Source organism: Anomalospiza imberbis, chromosome 4 (genome assembly GCF_031753505.1).
Source record: "Anomalospiza imberbis isolate Cuckoo-Finch-1a 21T00152 chromosome 4, ASM3175350v1, whole genome shotgun sequence".
NCBI classification, from domain to species: Eukaryota; Metazoa; Chordata; class Aves; order Passeriformes; family Viduidae; genus Anomalospiza; species Anomalospiza imberbis.
In genome coordinates this window covers 53,010,490-53,028,564 of record NC_089684.1, presented here as the reverse complement: position 1 = coordinate 53,028,564, position 18,075 = coordinate 53,010,490, and the positions used below count along the sequence as shown (strand labels likewise).

The 18,075-nt window shown below is 41.8% G+C and overlaps 1 protein-coding gene across 1 annotated transcript; it reads left to right on the top strand.

Annotated features, from left to right (window-relative positions):
* The first annotated feature begins 209 nt into the window (after nucleotides 1–209).
* Nucleotides 210–7,279, top strand: GPR78 (G protein-coupled receptor 78). The gene is made up of 3 exons (XM_068188581.1): nucleotides 210–1,092; nucleotides 1,632–1,745; nucleotides 5,659–7,279. Exons 1-3 carry the CDS (start codon nucleotides 425–427, stop codon nucleotides 5,894–5,896), a joined length of 1,020 nt encoding a protein of 339 aa, XP_068044682.1. The 5' UTR covers nucleotides 210–424; the 3' UTR covers nucleotides 5,897–7,279.
* The last annotated feature ends 10,796 nt before the right edge of the window (nucleotides 7,280–18,075 follow it).

The following is an 18,075-nucleotide window of genomic DNA, read 5'->3' as shown; positions in this document are numbered from 1 at the left end:
TCCGCGGCTCCGGGCCCCTCGGGCCCCCTATCTCCCGCTCCGAATCTCGGGTACTCCCATCTCCTCTTATCTCTCGATCCGATCGCTGCGTGCCCCGGAGCCCCTACCCTCGGCTCCGGTCCCGCTCCCCCGCTGCCTGACTCTGCTGTCAGAGCGCCCCGGCCCCGCTGTCCCTGTCCTCCCCCCTCTGGCCCGTCCAGCCGCCCAGTCGCGCTCCCCTCGCCCTTTTCTCCGCACCTTCGGCTCCGCTTCCCGCCCCTGCCGTTCTCGGTGCGCCCCGCTGCCCCCGGCGCTGCCCCCCGGCCCCTGCCCCGCCGCCGGCACCATGCGCGGGCGGCCGCGTTGGGCGACAGGCGAGGCTGCGGTGCCGGCGCGGGTGCGCCCTTCCTCCTGCCCTCGCCCGCTCCAGGCGACCCGCTGAGAGATGGACTTGGCAGGCGTGCTGCTGGCGCTGCTCCTCGTGCTGGTGCTGGTTGTCTCTCTGCTCTCCAACCTCCTGGTGCTGCTATGCTTCGTCTACAGTACGGAGATCCGCAAGCAGGTCGCCGGGGTTTTCCTGGTGAACTTATCCTTCTGCAACCTGCTTCTCACCGTTCTGAACATGCCTTTTACCCTGCTGGGCATCCTAAGGAACCAGCAACCCCTCGGGGGCTGCGTCTGCAAGGCGGTGGGTTTCCTGGAAACTTTCCTGACTTCCAACACAATGCTGAGCATGGCAGCGCTCAGCATCGACAAATGGATTGCCGTGGTGTTCCCCCTAAGCTACACCAGCAAGATGCGGTATAAGGACGCTGTGATACTGATGGGCTACTCGTGGCTCCACTCCCTCACCTTCCCCTTGGTATCCTTATTTTACTCGTGGGTAGATTACAACAGCGTTTACGCCTCTTGCACCTTACACCTGAAGGAAGAGACGGAGAGGAGAAGGTTTACAGTGTTCACCATTGTCTTTCACTCCACCAGTTTCATGCTGTCTCTGGTGATCTTGTGTTTCACCTATTTAAAGGTGTTGAAAGTTGCCCGGTTCCACTGCAAGCGGATAGACATTATTACCATGCAGACTCTGGTTTTGCTGGTGGATATCCACCCCAGGTAATCGTGCGCGCTCGGATCCGCAGCCCCCGGTCACTCGCGGTAGTTACCCCGGGCGGAAGCGATATCCCGCCTCCCCGGCACCCTTTCCTGCCTGCCCCGGCCGCATGGAGAACGCTCCTGCCTCTAGTTTCAAACGCTGCTGACAGTGCCAGGAACAGTGACTTGTGCATTTGTAGCCTTCTCTGTTTCAATGCTAATCGGGCTCTCCGGGTTATGCCACTTGCCTGAGCTCCCTTCAAGGGGGAAGCACTGCTTTGTTGAGTGCGATCGTCCCGAGGCTCGGCGGGACTGGGGCTATCCTCCTTCCCTTTGGGCTGTCCTCCTCTCCCCGAGGGGACTGCCTTCCTCTCCCCCGGCAGGCTGCCCTCCTCCCGTCGGGGCTGCCCTTCCCCCGGACCGGGCTGCCCTCCTCTCCCTTCCCTTCCCGGGCGCAGGGGTTTTCGGATGTGGAGAGGGTTCTTCCCCTCTGCCTTGGGCTCGCGTCTCACCTCCTCCCTTCTTGCCGTAACACCCTTACTGCTCTTTTCCCTCCGCAGCGTGAAGCAGCGCTGTCTGAACGAGCAGAAAAGGAGGAGGCAGCGGGCTACCAAGAAAATCAGTATTTTTATAGGGTCGTTCGTGATCTGTTTTGGTCCTTACATTATCACCAGGTTAGTACCCCCTGTAGAGGTGGGCGACTTTGTGGGATCAGGATGTCCTGTGATGCCCAGGTGCCCGGGGGTCCTACAGCTAATTTTGGGGGGCCAGAGCCAAACGGAGCCCCGGGACCGGTCTTGAGGGGCAGAGGACACAAACACAGACACAAACACGCCCTGACACGCCGCTCCTGTCCGCACACCCCGTCCTAGGGGGCAGACCCGGCAGCACCTGGCTCTCCTTCCCTCATCACAGCCAGGTCTGGGCACCTCTGCCAAAAGCAAGTGGCTTTTAGGATAAGTACCGGGAATTAATTACATGCCGAGGGAGATAACAGCAATTTGAAAGTCTTGCCACCCTTCCTTATTAGCACAGCCCTCGCAATAGAGAGGAAAACAGACAGACTTTCCTGATTAGCTTAGGTTTTATGATTTTTTTTGGGTTTTTTTTTCTGTATTTTTAGGCATAAGGCCAAGCTTGCTGCTGTTGGAAGCTGAGTTGATATAATTTAAATTTGTCCAAGCTGATAACTTGTCAGATAAGATTTCAGTTTGGAAACATTAATGCCTGTAAAAATATTGCTAAAGGTGCAGCACAGACTTGTGATGAGGTGTAAAAGTTATCTCCCAGGAAAAGCAATAATTAGATTCTTTAAATGTATAGGAAACACCATGTTACTCAACTAGGCAGAATTATAAGCATCCTCCTGCTGGTTTGCACCTTTTGAAGTGTTCATGCATAATTGTTATCTACTTGTGTAGTCTTCATACAATAGATGATTATTATTAAATCATTATTATTTTTAAATCCTGTGTAAACCAGGGAGCTGGAAGTCAGTGTAGTCAGTGAGCTGGTAATCATCCCAGCATTTAGCCTTTCATCTCTAAACTGAAATAGGCTACATCTTTCACAAGGGATTCTTAAAAATATTTCCCAATTTCACCATGTGTTCCAGACAGCCTTGAAGAGTGCTGACTTGTGTTGAGGGAGGTGCACCAGTGTACAAAACCCCCTGGTGAGGACTTCTTCAAGGCTGTTGGCAAGCCACAGCAGCTCACAGAAACTGGCCAACTTTAGTGCTCTGATCTTACAGTGACACACATACAGGCCATTTACAATCAGTGCCACTGCCCTTTTCTGAGAGGAGTAGGGGACAGGTTAAGGCCAGTGCACTAAACAGACAATATTTTTAAATTTTTTAAAGTGACATTTATTTCAGTTCCCATTTACATGTTGAAAGGGATTCCTTCCTGATTTCCTGGATAACTACATATTTTTTCTGCAGTTGAAAGGATTATTACAAATATTAACATTATATCACACAGTTAAAAGGTCAGTTTATCATTGTTCAGTACATTTTGAGTCATGTTCTATTCACTTTTGCCATAATCAGGATGTAATTATGTTGAGCAAAGTGGATTTTGCCATCTTCTTTCCATCTGAACATTACCAAGCTCAGCAAATTCCAAACGTGGCCACATTTTTCAGGGTGGAGGTATTTCTCATAAACTTCTAAAATAAAAGTTGCTTCTTTCTTCAGACATTGCATTTGGCAAATGTGAGATGGTGCATTTTCTATGTGTGACAAACTGGTACCTACTGAATCACTACAGAGAAGGCTGAGGGCTGATTTATGGAATGTGTGTCAAGGTACAGCTTCTGTCTGTCACAGGGACTGAGCTGGTTCAGTGACAGCAGAACAGGAAGTTTTTGGGGAGGACATCCTAAAAGGCTTCTTGTCTCAAAGACAAGAGAGTGCCAAGACAGCATTTCATGAAAGGTGGTGATGGAGGTGAGATTGGAGAACTTGCTGCTGTGCCTGTTTCTCTGTTCTCCCCTCATTCTGGTTTTTAGGGGGGTGGCACTGAAGCATTCTCTGGGGAAGCAATGTTAAAGCCATCCTCCCTGTTGTCTTGCTCTTGGTGACTCAGGTTGCATTGTGAGCTCAGTATTTGCTCCTCACTTCAGAAATTTTGAATGAGATTAGGCTCATTAGCAATATATTCATCTGTTCACTAAGAGATGACAGATGAATTTAATCTCTTTTGAAACAGCACTGAAAACATGAAAATCATACTAAGATGCATTCAGATGGGTATTTCTAAGTCTGACTCGTTTTGGCCAGACCCTTTATCTTATTAAAATCTGTGTAATGTTTCTTCTGTTGGCTTCAGTGCAATTAAGTTAGTATCCATAATGCATTAATGGGAACATAGCAATACATCTATTTTCAAGACTGAAAGAAATCTTACTCTTCTTACTTAGTGTCTTTATAAAAACATCAATTGTGTAAATATCAATTATATATTTCTTGTATTAGGATGATATGCAGGATGGGATAAAACTAAGCAATCACGTAGCAAGTGTCATTTATTGTACATTTTTTTCTCATAATTTGTATCTTCCTATTCTGTTTATTTTGAATTCACTGGAACTTTTTCTGGGCAGCTTCAAATAGAAATCATCTGTTTTTTTAAATGCACTTGCCATAGGAATTATTTAACTTTTAGCCATATAAATGAGAAATTTTCCTGTCACTTGTAGCAATGTTTAGTCCAAATGATGACAAGTCCGCTTTTCTATGAGGAGGGACTGGAACAGCTTCAAAAGTCAACACCCTGAAAGTCAGGAGCTCTGCATTTTGGAAAGAGGACAGAAGGCTCTTCAAGCCTCGAGAAATCTTCTCATCTTACATCTTCAAACAGTGATGTCTTAGAGTACAGAAAAGGGCTATTTTATCTCCCAGAACATTTTCTTTTCTTCTGAGATGAATAGAGCAAAGTAGAACACTCTTGCCCCTGCAAAAGGTTTTACAAAAGACATATACGAAATAAAAAGTTCCTCACCCCGTTCTTTCTGCCTTCCTGAAGGATTTGCAGATGTGTTGGGTGAGACATTTGCTGGAATAGTCTGAAGGATTGCCCTCACTTCTGTGGAAAAAATGTTTAACTTAGTTGTGGTTTCTGCCCCCATGATTAATGCATCCCTCTCAGCTGAGGTGCTGAGGCCACTAATCTTCTGTGAAGCACAGACCAGGAGACACAGGTCTGGACGTAGCTGACTGGTCATATAATGATGATAAAAGTGTTTTCTCCTTGTTTTCTTTGGCCAATCTAGAAGTCAGCTAAATGCACACAACAACTTCCAACGCTGAGTAGTTGTCAGTGTGCTGCTAGGCATACCATGGGATTGCAGGTGCCAGCCAGACCTCCCTGAGATACTGCCAGGTTGTTTTCCTATGATAGTCTGACATGAATCTGCTTTGCATCCATGTTGATTCACCACAGCGGGGTAATGAAGGTGCGCTGGTCTGTCTCTGAGGGGATGGATTCAGTGACCTAGACCACGTTTCTGGTGTCATTTGAGATGCTGCATGGTATCCAAGTCCTTTACCTAGGCTGGCAGATGTGCCACAGGACCTTCCAGCAGTAGCAGCCTGATGCCAATGGGGTTATGTCCAAATGTCTCAAGTGTCACTAGACAGCTTTACTCAGGAAACTGAGGTCAGTGAGTCTGGCTGCCCCGAGTCACATGTGTCTATCTCAAGCTTGCTGTGGGAGAGAGGTAGTCAATTATGTCACCACAATTTTGACCACTTACCAGCACAGCCCAGTAAATTCAGAAAGTGAGCAGTAAACTGCAGCACTCCCTTATCTCCTCTGCACAGAAGCATTACCACTGAAAACAGTTTTTCCCTCTTTCCATAGTAGGAATTGATTTTGTCTCTCAGTGGCCTTGCTAGGAAAGTTGTCTTTGCCCCTATTGAATGTGAGGAGTAAGTACACGGCCCTTCTCCTGCAGGGACTGTAGAAGATAGACTGTAAGAAAATAAATGGTACTTGAATGTTTCATGAAGCATGAGTTGAGCACTGGGCTCAGTATGAATATAACACTCAAGCGTTTCCATTTCTCTTTAATGTTTAACAGGTTGATAGAGCTCATTCCTTTTGTTACCATAAATTACTACTGGGGAATTATAAGCAAGTGCCTCACCTACAGTAAGGCTGCATCAGATCCGTTTGTTTACTCACTTTTACGTCAACAGTACAAAAAAGTTCTGATCAACATCGTCAACAGGATACTTAAGAGGGACCTGTATCCGTCATCGGGGTACAACAGTTCTCTCGACACTGAGAACGATTACTGCTTGCACAGAACAAACTGACAACGGGAAAGCATTCCCCTTCCAGGGAGACAGGTGTTTGCTGCTGCTGGAAAACTGCCTTTCTCTTCTCCTGCTGACAGTGGTGACAGTGTCTCCAGGGTGTGAAGGCTGCATTAATGCGACACATTGCATCGTGGACTTTCACAAAAAGGCTCTTCCCTGGTCTGCAGCCAAGCACAATTCATGGCAAAGCCTTGGCCCCGAGGGAACAGAGTTGGCTTGAGGGGTTTTAAGAGAGCCTTTTGAGGCTATAGAGGAGCTTAGAGAGCTCTTAATGTTTCATGTGTGAAGACTTTGTATGTCTTGGAGCGTTCCATATCAGACATGACATTCCAGTATCTTCTGGGAGCACAGGAATCCCCACACTGGAAGGACAGGTTCAGAGTCCTCCGTGCTGCACATGTAACTTGGCAGCCCAGGATCTGCTGTTGGTTTTGAACATTAAAAATAGATATTTTAATTGATTAATTTATTGTATTGGTGCCTCAAGTGAGTCAGCACTTTGAATCTGAGATTGTTATGATTATTATTATTTATTACTAGGCATCATGATTGTAACATAGCCTTTAGGAAGTGGTACATATATATATTTGATATGCCAGTATTCTATCAAGCATAACCAAAGTCCACATATCTGAGTTACTAATATTTAGCACTTCAGTGGTATATGATTACAATAATTGCAGCAACAGTAATGAAGACGTACGGAATTTAGTTAAATAGCACTGTAGTTCCACCACTGAGCTAGTAGTCCTATTCAAGCAAGCTTTTTATTCAGAAAAAAATCAGTAGAAGTGACAGATACCATTGTGTTTAAGATATATTGCTTCAGAAGCTATCTGTTTTCAAATAAAAGGCTAAAATATATTAATTCTTTTTAAGGGATATATAATGTGTAAAATATTTCATGCATTGGCTATATATGGTGGATTGTCATAATACTGTACAATCTTTTATTTAATAATGATCAATTAATCTGGTGATTTTAACTGAAAACAAGAGATGTCAGAAATATTATAACAGACATGCTGCCAAATGCCCAGAAATATAAAGCTGCTTTGTTATCATAGGTATTTTTCTCTTTTATTTCTTTTTAAATTTAAACAGGTTTTGGAAAAATGTGGGAATTATTTTTGAACAATATTCCTTTGATTATGTAAGACATTTATTAAAATTTAAGAATTCTATGGCAATCAATAAACTACTATTTTCTAATTGAGTACTTAAGGGAAAAAGTAAAGCAATTCTAAACTATATTTTAAGAAAAATAAAAAGAAAGATGACAGTAAAGTACTCTTATTTTTTATGTAACAATGCACTTGACCCTATAAAGCATTGAGAAGGCTATTTCTGGTCAAACTAAGCATATAAGCATGTGATTAGGCACAGATATAATTTTCTTTGAAGCTAACAGTTCTATTTCTATGCTGAAAATTAAGTATACACTCAACTGTTTTGCAAAATCAGTGTTGAGCTGTCAGCACATTGAGAGGGTTTTTCCCACCATCCACCGTGAGGAAGAAGAGTGTCTTGTTCAATCCCACTGAAGTCAAGGAAAGATGATGCTGCCTAACAAATACAGTGTTCTCTTACCTCCTGCTTTTAATCTCTGGGGCCTTTATGATGTTCTTTTTTTTTTCTTTCCCCCATGCAAGTACCTTAGGCCTCTGTGCTTTGCATCTATAGTTCTGCCTGTGTTTAAATTGAATGTACTATAATGGTTTTGTCTTCTTAGTAAAGTATTTGTACTCTCTTCAATTTTGTGTAAATACAGTATTTCAGAAAAAAAAAAGCTGTCTGTGGAATCTTTTCAGTTTAAATGTCTTCCTGTCTCCCCATGCCCCCCCCTCTTCCATGCTGCTAGAAAAACCTGATGTTTCAGTCTCTCATTTCAGCTGCAACATAAGGACCTGATAACTCTGTGGGAGTGGGAGGGATGCTAAATTTTCAGTAATTTTTTTAGTCAGTTTTGTGCCAAAAAGTTTTAATAGCCTACAGTAGCTGTCCATGAATAAACATGAGCTTAATGATACCCACAATTGTTAGCTTACCCTTGGTTTCCTAAACAAAATGGTCCTCACTTTGGGAAAGGAATATGTTACATACAGTTAAGTGTATTAAATTGTCACCTTCAAGACATACAAATGAAATAAAGCATTATTATTAGAGAAAATGGTAGAGGAGGAAAAAAATAATAAACTTTAAACCTATTACAGTAAAAAAACTTCTAAAGCTAATAAGCTATAAGGCACATTTTAAAGGTACAAAACAGAATCTAGTTAAAATGCTACCTCTGCTATTAGGTTAATTAATGATGCTTATATATGCCAGTTGAGGGTGTACATTTTACAATACTCTCAATCTCACTAAACATTGATTATCTCTGGAGGTGCTCAGGCCTAGATAGGAAAAAAATATATTTGAGCCTGCACTAGGTGTTGCAGAACATATTTTAGATTTAATTTCTATATGGAATTAGGAAGCCAAGATCTGCAGTGCTGCAGACCAGAAACTAACAAAGGGCAAGGAGAGCTGTAGTGCTCTCAGTCCTGATTTGCAATGAAGTTTAACAGCCTTGTTTAGCATTACCAAAAGGCATCTCCCCTGCTCAGTATACAGGTAAATTTGTCCTTTCTCTCTTCTTCTCACCACCCACTCCCCACTGGAGAAGGTCTTGCTCTACTTCTCTAACAAAGCAGGAAACATTCAGGGAGAGGTCTTTGGCTTCCTGACACAGGCAGAACTCATGAGGTTTGTGCTCTATTCTCCATGCTGTGGGTTATTCAGGGACAGGGGGAGCTGGGGGAAACCACACTCTGCCCCCATTGCTCTGGAAAGCCACAAAAAGTATCCAAGGAATTAGTGCTACATATATCTTACATGATGGGAACATTAAGCAGAGGTTGTGGATTCCCTCTTACTGACATATTGCTATTTTAGGTAAAACAGGGGGTACACAGTCCTGACTGCAGGGTTTAGTTTGGATCAGAAGATTTCCAACATAGCTGAAGTGTGATATCCAAAATGGCCTCTTGCCAACTCAAAGGTAGTGCTCTTGGAAACTTCATCTGGATTGCCTGCCCAAGGGCCTGAGGTGCCTTTACTAAGAAACAAGAGACTGGTAAATACTCAGCAGGTGTGTTGTGGAGGTGGAAATGCCACAGGGGTGAGCGGGAACTGTCTGAAACTGTGATTTCCTTAGCAGGAGGTGTTGTCTCATCCACCTGTGGCTGAGGGGAAAGGATGGCAAGTTGTTAAAAGAGTGTGCACAAGAAAATTTCTCAGAGCAATAGGGCCCCCAAAAATTTCCTAGGCTGTGGTTTTTCAGCTCTTGGTTGCAAATCAAATTCACAAAGTCCTCTTTCCAAAGTTCTGTTTTGTCTGCAAAGACTGGAGATGAGAACTGCACCTCCCCTGAATGACATCCTCCACCTAATGGCAGACAGGGTATAAACTCTACAGCTCAACAAACCTTTAAGTAGTCCATGCAACTGAGGAGACACTAATTCTTAACACATGTTCACCAAAATATTTCCAAGCCTGATGATTTGGATATTCTCAGGCGAGATCCAGGATGGCATTTTGAATCTTCATTTTCAGAGGAAGAAATGGAGTCTGTGTGCCTCATTTTCATAGGTGAGTGCTCTGATATTCATTTATGAAAAAAGAGGGTCACCTCTTCAAAAAGAAAATAAAGCTGCTTTTTTTTTTTTTTTTCATGTAAGTTCTGAGACTGACAGACTGAGTTTCTGAGGCAATAAAGTCGAAGTATTGCTTAGACTACAGATTCCCAAAAGGTTTAGGTATGAGCTGGCTCCCAGCCTGCTAAATCCTGACAGGATGGATGTGCTTCACTACAAAACTAGTTTTCTTGGATGAGAACTTTAGTGTCTCTGAGCTTAGATGGCAGCTGTGCATTGAGGACCTCGAATTCTGTGAATTTTCTCTCCACAAATTCTTTAGCTTCACTGAAGAGCAGACATGTTATTCATCTGGGTAAATCAGCATCTAATAAACTTCTGCAAATAATCTGAGCAGCTCAGTGATTACTGAATACATATTTACCTTGTCTTAACATAAGTAATGCTGGTATTGAACTTAAATTTCAGAGCTAATTGCAATATTAGGCTTGTTACATGGTTAAATCTGTTTACAGCTGGAGTCCATGAGCTCAAAAGTAATTTCCAACTTAAATGGCTCCGTGATTTTAAGTGACAATCCAAGTTTCTTAATGCATGTGCCTGGATACAACCAGAGATTGATCATGCTCTTTACAACTGCAGGTTAAAATTTGAGCTCTTTGATAAATTTAGCAGCACTGAGCTTTACTGAAAAAAAAATACCTATAAAAATATATTCAAGCCCTTCTATGTGAAATGCTTAAAAAAATATCAAACACAAAACACGATCTGAAGAGAACTATCTAGTGTGCGTGTGAAAGTTTGATTACGTCACTTAGAGGGAATATTTTCTGTTGTATTTGAGGTGCATTTTCCCCCAAAATAATTACCTGCACTTTTGTAGATGGAATGAACAAGCAACTGTGTGTCTGTCTCAAAAGTACATAGCATATTTCAGTATTGTGAAGAGCAAATGGCTTGTTCAGTCTGGTTCAGGAGGACACCTGGTTTGTGGGAAGTGTTAATTACACAAGTAAATCAGAGATTCTGCTTTTTATTTTTGGAAAGTAGTCCAATTAATATTTAATGGCTCAGCTGGAGACACAGCAGAGATGACCTTAAGAAAGGTTGTAAATATATGAATATCTTTCAGTAGCAGAAGCCTGGGGGAGCAAAATGTCACCTGGCATAGTATATGCAGCCAGCTCCTTCTCTGAGCTGGAGCTGCTTTTCCCTGAGGCTTATGAATGGGAAACAGGCCAAATGACTGGTCCCATTTCTGTATATTCCTGATTCTTTTCCCTTTAATGTCAGATTTTCCTTGCCAGGACAGGAGGGTGCATGATGCAAACTTGGTGCTTCTGCTCTTTTCTGTAAGTGAGCAATGCATGAGCCACGAGCTGCTCCCAGGCAGGCTTCTCATACATTCTCTATGCAAATGAAGCATATTGCAAAGCAGGTATGTTAGATGTCATAGGGTCCATATGGTTTTAAAGGTAGTTTTGAGTGTTGAGAACTACAAATCATTCCAGACCACTGACATCACTTTTTAACTAGATGCCTTTAGCCATAATTGAAGCACATCCATTTCAGTGTCCAATCCATTATCACAAGAGTGTAAATTGTTGAGCAGTCCACTGTGAATAGTAAAGATGCCAAAAAAAAAAACCCCAAAAACATTTTCTTTGGGACAGAACCTAAGTTTTGTAGTGCATGTTTCATCCATCTCACTGCATCCTGCTGTGTCATGTACACATTTGTATCCAGCAAATTTGGAACAGACTATCCAACTTATCTTTAAGTTTCCAAGTTTCCTTTCCTTTACCAAATGGATTAAAATCTTCAAATGCTTTCCAAAAAAACTAGAGTGCCTAACACTAGAGTGGTTTTACTTAACCCACTTTCCCAATTTGATTTTTTTTTCCAGCTAAGGCGTAGCACTGAAATTGTACTTCAGTGAAGCCTGACCGTAAGTGGCAGACTCATTACCACCTTCTTTTCACTTTTACAATTCCTGTCATTACATATCCAACCCCTCTGTTCTCTTTGCTTGCAGCTGTCAGCCCTGATGCATATTTTCAGAATGTTTTCTGAAACCCATTTAATTGTTCAGGGCCCTTGGTCCTTGGCATGGAACTGGAGATTGGGTTTGTGTGGTTTATGTGTGTGCATGCATGGAAATATTTAATGTTTTAGGTCTTATGTTTCATATTTGTCTCTTATCATGGGAAAACAAAATGTTGATTGGTGACATGTGACCTTTGTGCTACAACAGGCTGCTGATCAATCCTTGCAGTTCTTAGCTCAGACTGACTTTCAGCTTGAAATCTGGCTTTTCAGCTAATCAGACCCTTATTGTTATAACTGTTAATGAAGCCTGCTTTAGGCATTTTAAATATCTTTTGGGCTTCTCACACAGAAGTCTGAATACTTCATTATCCTTTTATTCTTAATACCTTGCTGGAAGCCAGATAAGTACTAGAACTGCTAATCTCAGGACACCTGAGGCACAGACAGATGAAAGACCACACAGCCAGGAAAGGATCAAATTGCATGAAATGTGGTTTAGAAGATACCTAGGAATTAAAGACAAATAAGGTCATCCTGAATCTATCTGTTGATCTTTTGGTCAAAGTTTCTTAAAAATGTGCTTCTGATATTGCTTAAGCATATCTCAGAGTTGAAAGTGGAGCTGAATTTTTGGGAGAAAGATATTTGGGATACCAGAATAGGATGTTCCTCCTCCTCGCATTCTGAGGAACTTGCTGTGCCATCACCATACAAAAAAGGGAGTGGCAGACACCACTTACTCATAAAACACAGCTGCATATGTTGAAGTTACAGCTCTCTTTTGAACTTTTCTAGATGGAGCTTCAGTGTTCTTCTCTGGGTGTGACAGCTCAGGCTGGGATCTCTCTTCTTGGAGAGCACCACCATGGCCAGGCTGGAATTTTTGTAGAAATTTGAGATGCTGTGTATGAGAGAGAGCAGACTCCACATCCAGGATGGTGAAGTTCAGTGGGTACAAAGGAGGGAGGATGCCTCTGCCTCTCTTCTGTGGGCTGCTTATATCCCATCTGTGTATTACATCCCACTCATTTTGTTGGTGGGCAGAAAATAAGTTTCCTGAATCAGAAAATAAGTTCAGGGAAAGGTCCCAACTTTACTGACTTCCAGTGGAGGTAAACCAAGATTTTTCTTGAAGGTTTTCATCAGTAGATACCAAATGTAAATTTACAGAAGTCTTTTAAGAAGGTTGTCTAAGACCACCTCAGTTATGAAGTCTGCTCACTGATGGAATCCCATTAAGAAAAAAATAGTTTGATTCTTGTATATCCTAGTGAACCACCTTAACAGCATTGAATGAAAATGTAATCTAAGGTGTAGGTTTTTCTAAAAGTGACAAAAAAGATGGCAAACAGACTGAAAAGGCAGATGGTGTGGCTGTCGAGGAGCCTGCACTCAAGTGCTCTGACAGTCTCTTACACCCCTGAGCCCTTTTCTCCCTGAGCTTTCTCAGGCTGCTGTGTACACTCCTGTTGTGCACTCTCTGATGAGTACCTGTGCCTTGCTGAGCATCTGCAGTCCCTCCAGCCAACTGAATGGGGCACTTGTAAGGTCTTTTCTTCCAGACCCAGAGGAACACAAGGACAGTGGTTCTGAAAAGTAATTCAAACCCACGGTAGGTTCCTTCTTTCTTAAACCCCCTGTTTATTCTTCTTATTCCTAAATTACCTCCTACTCAATTATTTTAATCTCTGGCCTTAGAGCTGAACAGAGACATGAACAGCATTTGCTGTTTGCATCTCTGCCAGCCTGCCTTCCCTTATCTACTGCTGGAAGTTCAGTCAATTCCCATGCTTCCTCCACCTTCATCAGCTTGTAAAGTATCTACCTGCCCTCTGGTTTCTCATGTCAGCTGAAAGGCAGGCTGTTCAGACCCTTGATGCATTCCCTCGGGCTATTATGATGATACTCTCACTTTTTATTTTCTTTTTTTTTCCCTGTGGTTTTGGTTTTCTATGGGGTTTCTTTGTTGTCTTTAATCAGTTTTCCACTGACAGCCTTTTCAGTTTTTAATTTTGTGCAGCTGAGCAGGCTTGCAAAATGCAAATTAAACAAACTAGGAAGAAAGCTGTGCCCCTCACTTTTTTGTGCTCAAGAAAGCAAGTTGATAAAGGAATAAACCCAAGAATCTTACTGAATCTACTTTGTCCCTGGGGATTACAGCCTACCAATTTCTGCAGTCAGTGGTACATAGAGAGTAATAATATGACTATTGTCACATTCTCACTTTCAGATAAAATTACCAGATATCCATTTATGGCTGAATCAAGGTATTCAGCATGAATTCCTCATAAAAATAAAATTCTTATTGTTAGAGCTTCCATAAATCTTCCCACCTACTGTCCTAATAAGCATAATGAAGGGAAGATTGGATGGAAATGCAACCTACCCCATGTGGATACATAGTGGGTTTCTTCAGGCTCTTTCTGCAATGACTGAATGCCTGTAATTGCCCTGGCACTTCAGAGCCTCTATGACCAAATCAGGTTCAGCCCTTGAGTGTCAGCCACCTTTTGATTTTCAGTTGATTTTCATATCACGATATGAACCTGCAAAAAGCCCAGATAAATGGATCCCAGGACCTCCAGCTTTGTGATTTCCCCCAGTGCCATGACATTGATTTGACAAGCCCTGAAGGTGGCTGTTGTTTGGCAACTGGAAGCAGAATAGGACCAACATAAGGTGGAGTATGTAAATAGTTTACTCTGACACCCTGGCTTCCTCATAGAGGTTGGATTTGCCTTCTGGTACCATGCAGTTTACTCTAGGGAGAAAGAAGGTGTGATTCGAGCTCTGTCTAGCACAATAATCTGCAAGGAGATGGAAAAACTCAGGAATTTCTTGGGATATCTGTTCTCCAAATTTGTCCTGCTTAGCAGTGCTTTAAAGGCAGGTCCTGACTAATAAAAATTTTGACCAGTAAAATTAATTTTTTTGATGAGACACTAGTTATTTTTTGTTCCCTAATGATAGTAAAGGATAACTCAGTGATATGAACAGTTGAGGGAAGCTAGAAAAATGCAAATTCCCAGTTTTCATAGGGATCTCAGCATCGCAGTAGCTCAGGTTGTTAATGGCCATTGACTAGAATGGCCAATGACAGCCTTGGAGCTGCTAAAGGTCTTGTCCTGAAGCCTTGTAGACTGAAGAAATCTCTCCCATAGAGTTCAGTTTGATATGTGGATAAAAAGGCATTTCTCATACCCGTTCAAAATTTAGCAGCTCTGGATCAGCTCTTTAACCAGGGAAACATGAGGATATCAGTAGCACCAGATAACTTTACACTGGCAGAGGTTTTATTCCAGAATGCTGGGTTTTTAGAAAAGCAGAGAGGAGTATTTGACTAATTGATGGAGCTGTTCCCAGAGTTTAGCCCAAGACTGGTATTGTTCTCACAGTTTAGCCTGTGGCTAGTAATTAAGACCTTATAGCTGCTCTTTTACTCTCCCTACTGCCCTGTGCTGATTCTCTTGACCTTTCATCACTGTGTCTTGGCCTGCTTTATTCAAGTTATTTTTTCAGACCCTTGACTATCAAACTAGTCATAATTTGGCCAAGAAAAACACAAATTCAACAGCTCAAATTATTTCTCATGATGAGTCAATGTTTAAACCCCCATCCAATTTGTCACTCTCTGCAAATCCTTTCCAATTTGTTAATGCTTTTCCCGAAATGGGAACACATGCTTTTCATGTCATTGAATGCACAATCGCCTGACTGAAGGATGGCACATAGCAGTGCTTGCAGGACTCTGTAGCTCTCTAGTGGACCCTAGGACAAGCCAGGAGGCAGCCCTGAAAGTGACACAGCACCACCACCCTGCCCTCCCCACACAGGACTTTGTCCAACCTACATTTGAAATAGAAATCTAGAAACCAAAGAGTTTCTTACAAATGGCTTGGAGAGCCAGGATGCTGCATGTGGGTCTGGCATGATTTATGCCCATGTAGGTGTTGAAGAAGCTGAGAGAACAGCACTGGGGTCAGCAGGCTGTTTGTGATAGCTCTGTGGGGCTGGGAGTCGTGCTGCTGAAAATCCTGGCAGCATGGGGTCCTGCATGACCTCCAGGACAGCCTCCAACCTGGTCTCTGCCTCTTTGCTATATCTATCCAGTATCTTTGGTGCCTGTGGGCAATTCAGCACATCTTTAATCTGCACATGATGAGTGGAGCATGCCTGAATACCACAGGCTAGAGATACTGTCTTCCAAGGATTGTTCAGGAAAAAAAAATGATGGTTTTATATTTGGTCTTAAGTTTACACTGATAGATGTTTTGTAAATTCTTTTAATAAATGCAGAAAATAAAATTTGAACTAAACACCCTTATATTTTAAAAGATTCTCTGTTTATATTTTATAGGCTGTGCCACTCTGAAGAGTTGGAACCTTGATATAAGAAACCCAAATATTAATATTATATTATCAAGACACAGATATATAGCGTGGTATAGATTCTCAGTATACTGCTATGTAATTTTATACTGCTTAAATATATTTTTAAACATTTTATATTGACTATTTTAACACCATTTTTCTCCTGGTGTTAAGACAGACTTGTGTCTCAGAAGCATATTTCTGAAAATGAAGTTAAAATCCTCAGAGCTGTCATGCTAGTATTATCTGAAATGGTTACTGGTTCTTGCTATCTGAGATGAACTCCCAGTTTTCTGGGGAATGCCAGCATTGGAGGGCCTTATTTTTCTTTGGAAAGTGCCAAGGATCTGCTTTAAAAGCATCAGGATCTCTTAAGTATTTCCCTCATTGGGTATCTACAAACTACAGCACTCCAAATCACTTTTTCAAAATCACAGCACCTCTGTAAATGTGAAAAGCAAGCCCCAGAGAACTTCTTTTGAATGTTTTGGCATTAATCTTCTGTGAGACAGGGAGAAGAGATGAAGTGAAATGAGTCTCAAAATAGGACTGTCAAGTTCTTTTCTGGTAGAATTTACATTAATTTTTAATACTCCATCTGTGATCAGAAGAAAAGAAAGATCTTTAGTTCTCAGCACAGATCTTTTTTGAGCACACATTTTTCCTTGTAGCTGTTATATATTCAGTTCTATGATTCACTAGCATATTTGTATTATTTTTCTTGTTGTATGGGAGTCAGGCAGAGTCACCTTTGGAACCCATGTTGAACAAAAACAGCAAAATGCATCACCAGTAACCCCTCAGCAGTAATCCTGCTTTGCTACTTTACATGCGGGAGTAATAAGAGGCAGCCTTTGAGAGGATAACAAGGTCCTTATGTCAGCCCTATCTTTTTTAATGATTACATTTAAATAATATTGTGTGCTTATAGCGGGATCTGGTGATCAGTGCATGCTATTTTGCACATGTTCTGCTGGATATAGAATCATATTTATTACTGTTGTCCCTTTGTGGTCTCAGTCTACCATCTGGTGCCAGGTTCCCTTCCAGTCTTTTGTATTGTTTGTGCCTTTGATCATGGATGAATTTTAACTAGATATCATTTTCTCCTGTCATCAAAAGAAACTTTCTGAGCAGCTTCATTTCTTACTGATTAACTCAAACAAGCACGGAGACCACATGAAGGGTAGGCTAAAAGAAAGGCATGTACCCTCTGAATCTTTTGGGGATGGTAGGGCCTTCTCCAGTTTTAATTATGTTCTTCTGCATTATGATAGGATCAGCTCAGTGAATCACCTGGATGTGGTATAAGCAACTAATTTTGTGGGTCAGTGACTTAGTTAATCTGTGACAAGTCAGAAGATTAAAACAGAATTTAATTATCACTGACAGTACTTGTATTGAATTTAAATAATTTGAATATTTTTCAAGAGCTGCATTTTTTAACATGTATTATATTTAATCAGGAAGGAAAGATGTATCTGTCACTATAATATTGAGGGAAGTAAACCCACCCACTCATTGTTTGCTTTTGTTTCCAGCTTTTGAGGAAAAACTGGGGGAAAGAAATTGGCAATATATGTCAAAATGAAAAAAAATAAAAATAAAATGAAGACAAATTTTGCAGGAAATTTAATTTTTTGAGTATGGTGAAACTGGTTCACACTGAGGAGGTTTACTGGAGCATTATTCTTTCTCCCTTAGTGAGTTGATAAAAATATGTACTCGATCAATAATGATGAAAAATAACTGGTAGAGACTACAGAGAATTTTGAAGTATTTGAGACATGCAGGCAGTTGCAGTCCATGATCAATTCTAGGTTAAAATTTTAGAATACAGCATGTAGGAAAACAGGAGAACTTGTTCTTGTGGTCTTTTTTTTACAGTCTCTCAATCAAATTTCCAGAATTCAATATTTATGTGTGGCAGTTTCTAAAGCAAAGTTTTTAATCTGGTGGGTCATAAGGGGAACAAATTGAAAGTTGAGATAAAAGATACCACTGAAAAAACTCTCAGTGAGAAAGTTAAAAGCTCCCCAAGTGTAATGTAGATGGACCCGAAGGCACAGAGAAACATCCCAAAATATCTCTTAAGTGCAAAGCTCAGAACAGCCTGTG

Bases quoted from the DNA above. Each gene is read 5' to 3' on its own strand.
- GPR78 (XM_068188581.1), top strand. From the start codon at position 425: ATGGACTTGGCAGGCGTGCTGCTGGCGCTGCTCCTCGTGCTGGTGCTG. The intron at 1,093-1,631 runs GTAATCGTGCGC...TTCCCTCCGCAG, and splicing joins CTGGTGGATATCCACCCCAG to CGTGAAGCAGCGCTGTCTGA. The intron at 1,746-5,658 runs GTTAGTACCCCC...AATGTTTAACAG, and splicing joins GGTCCTTACATTATCACCAG to GTTGATAGAGCTCATTCCTT.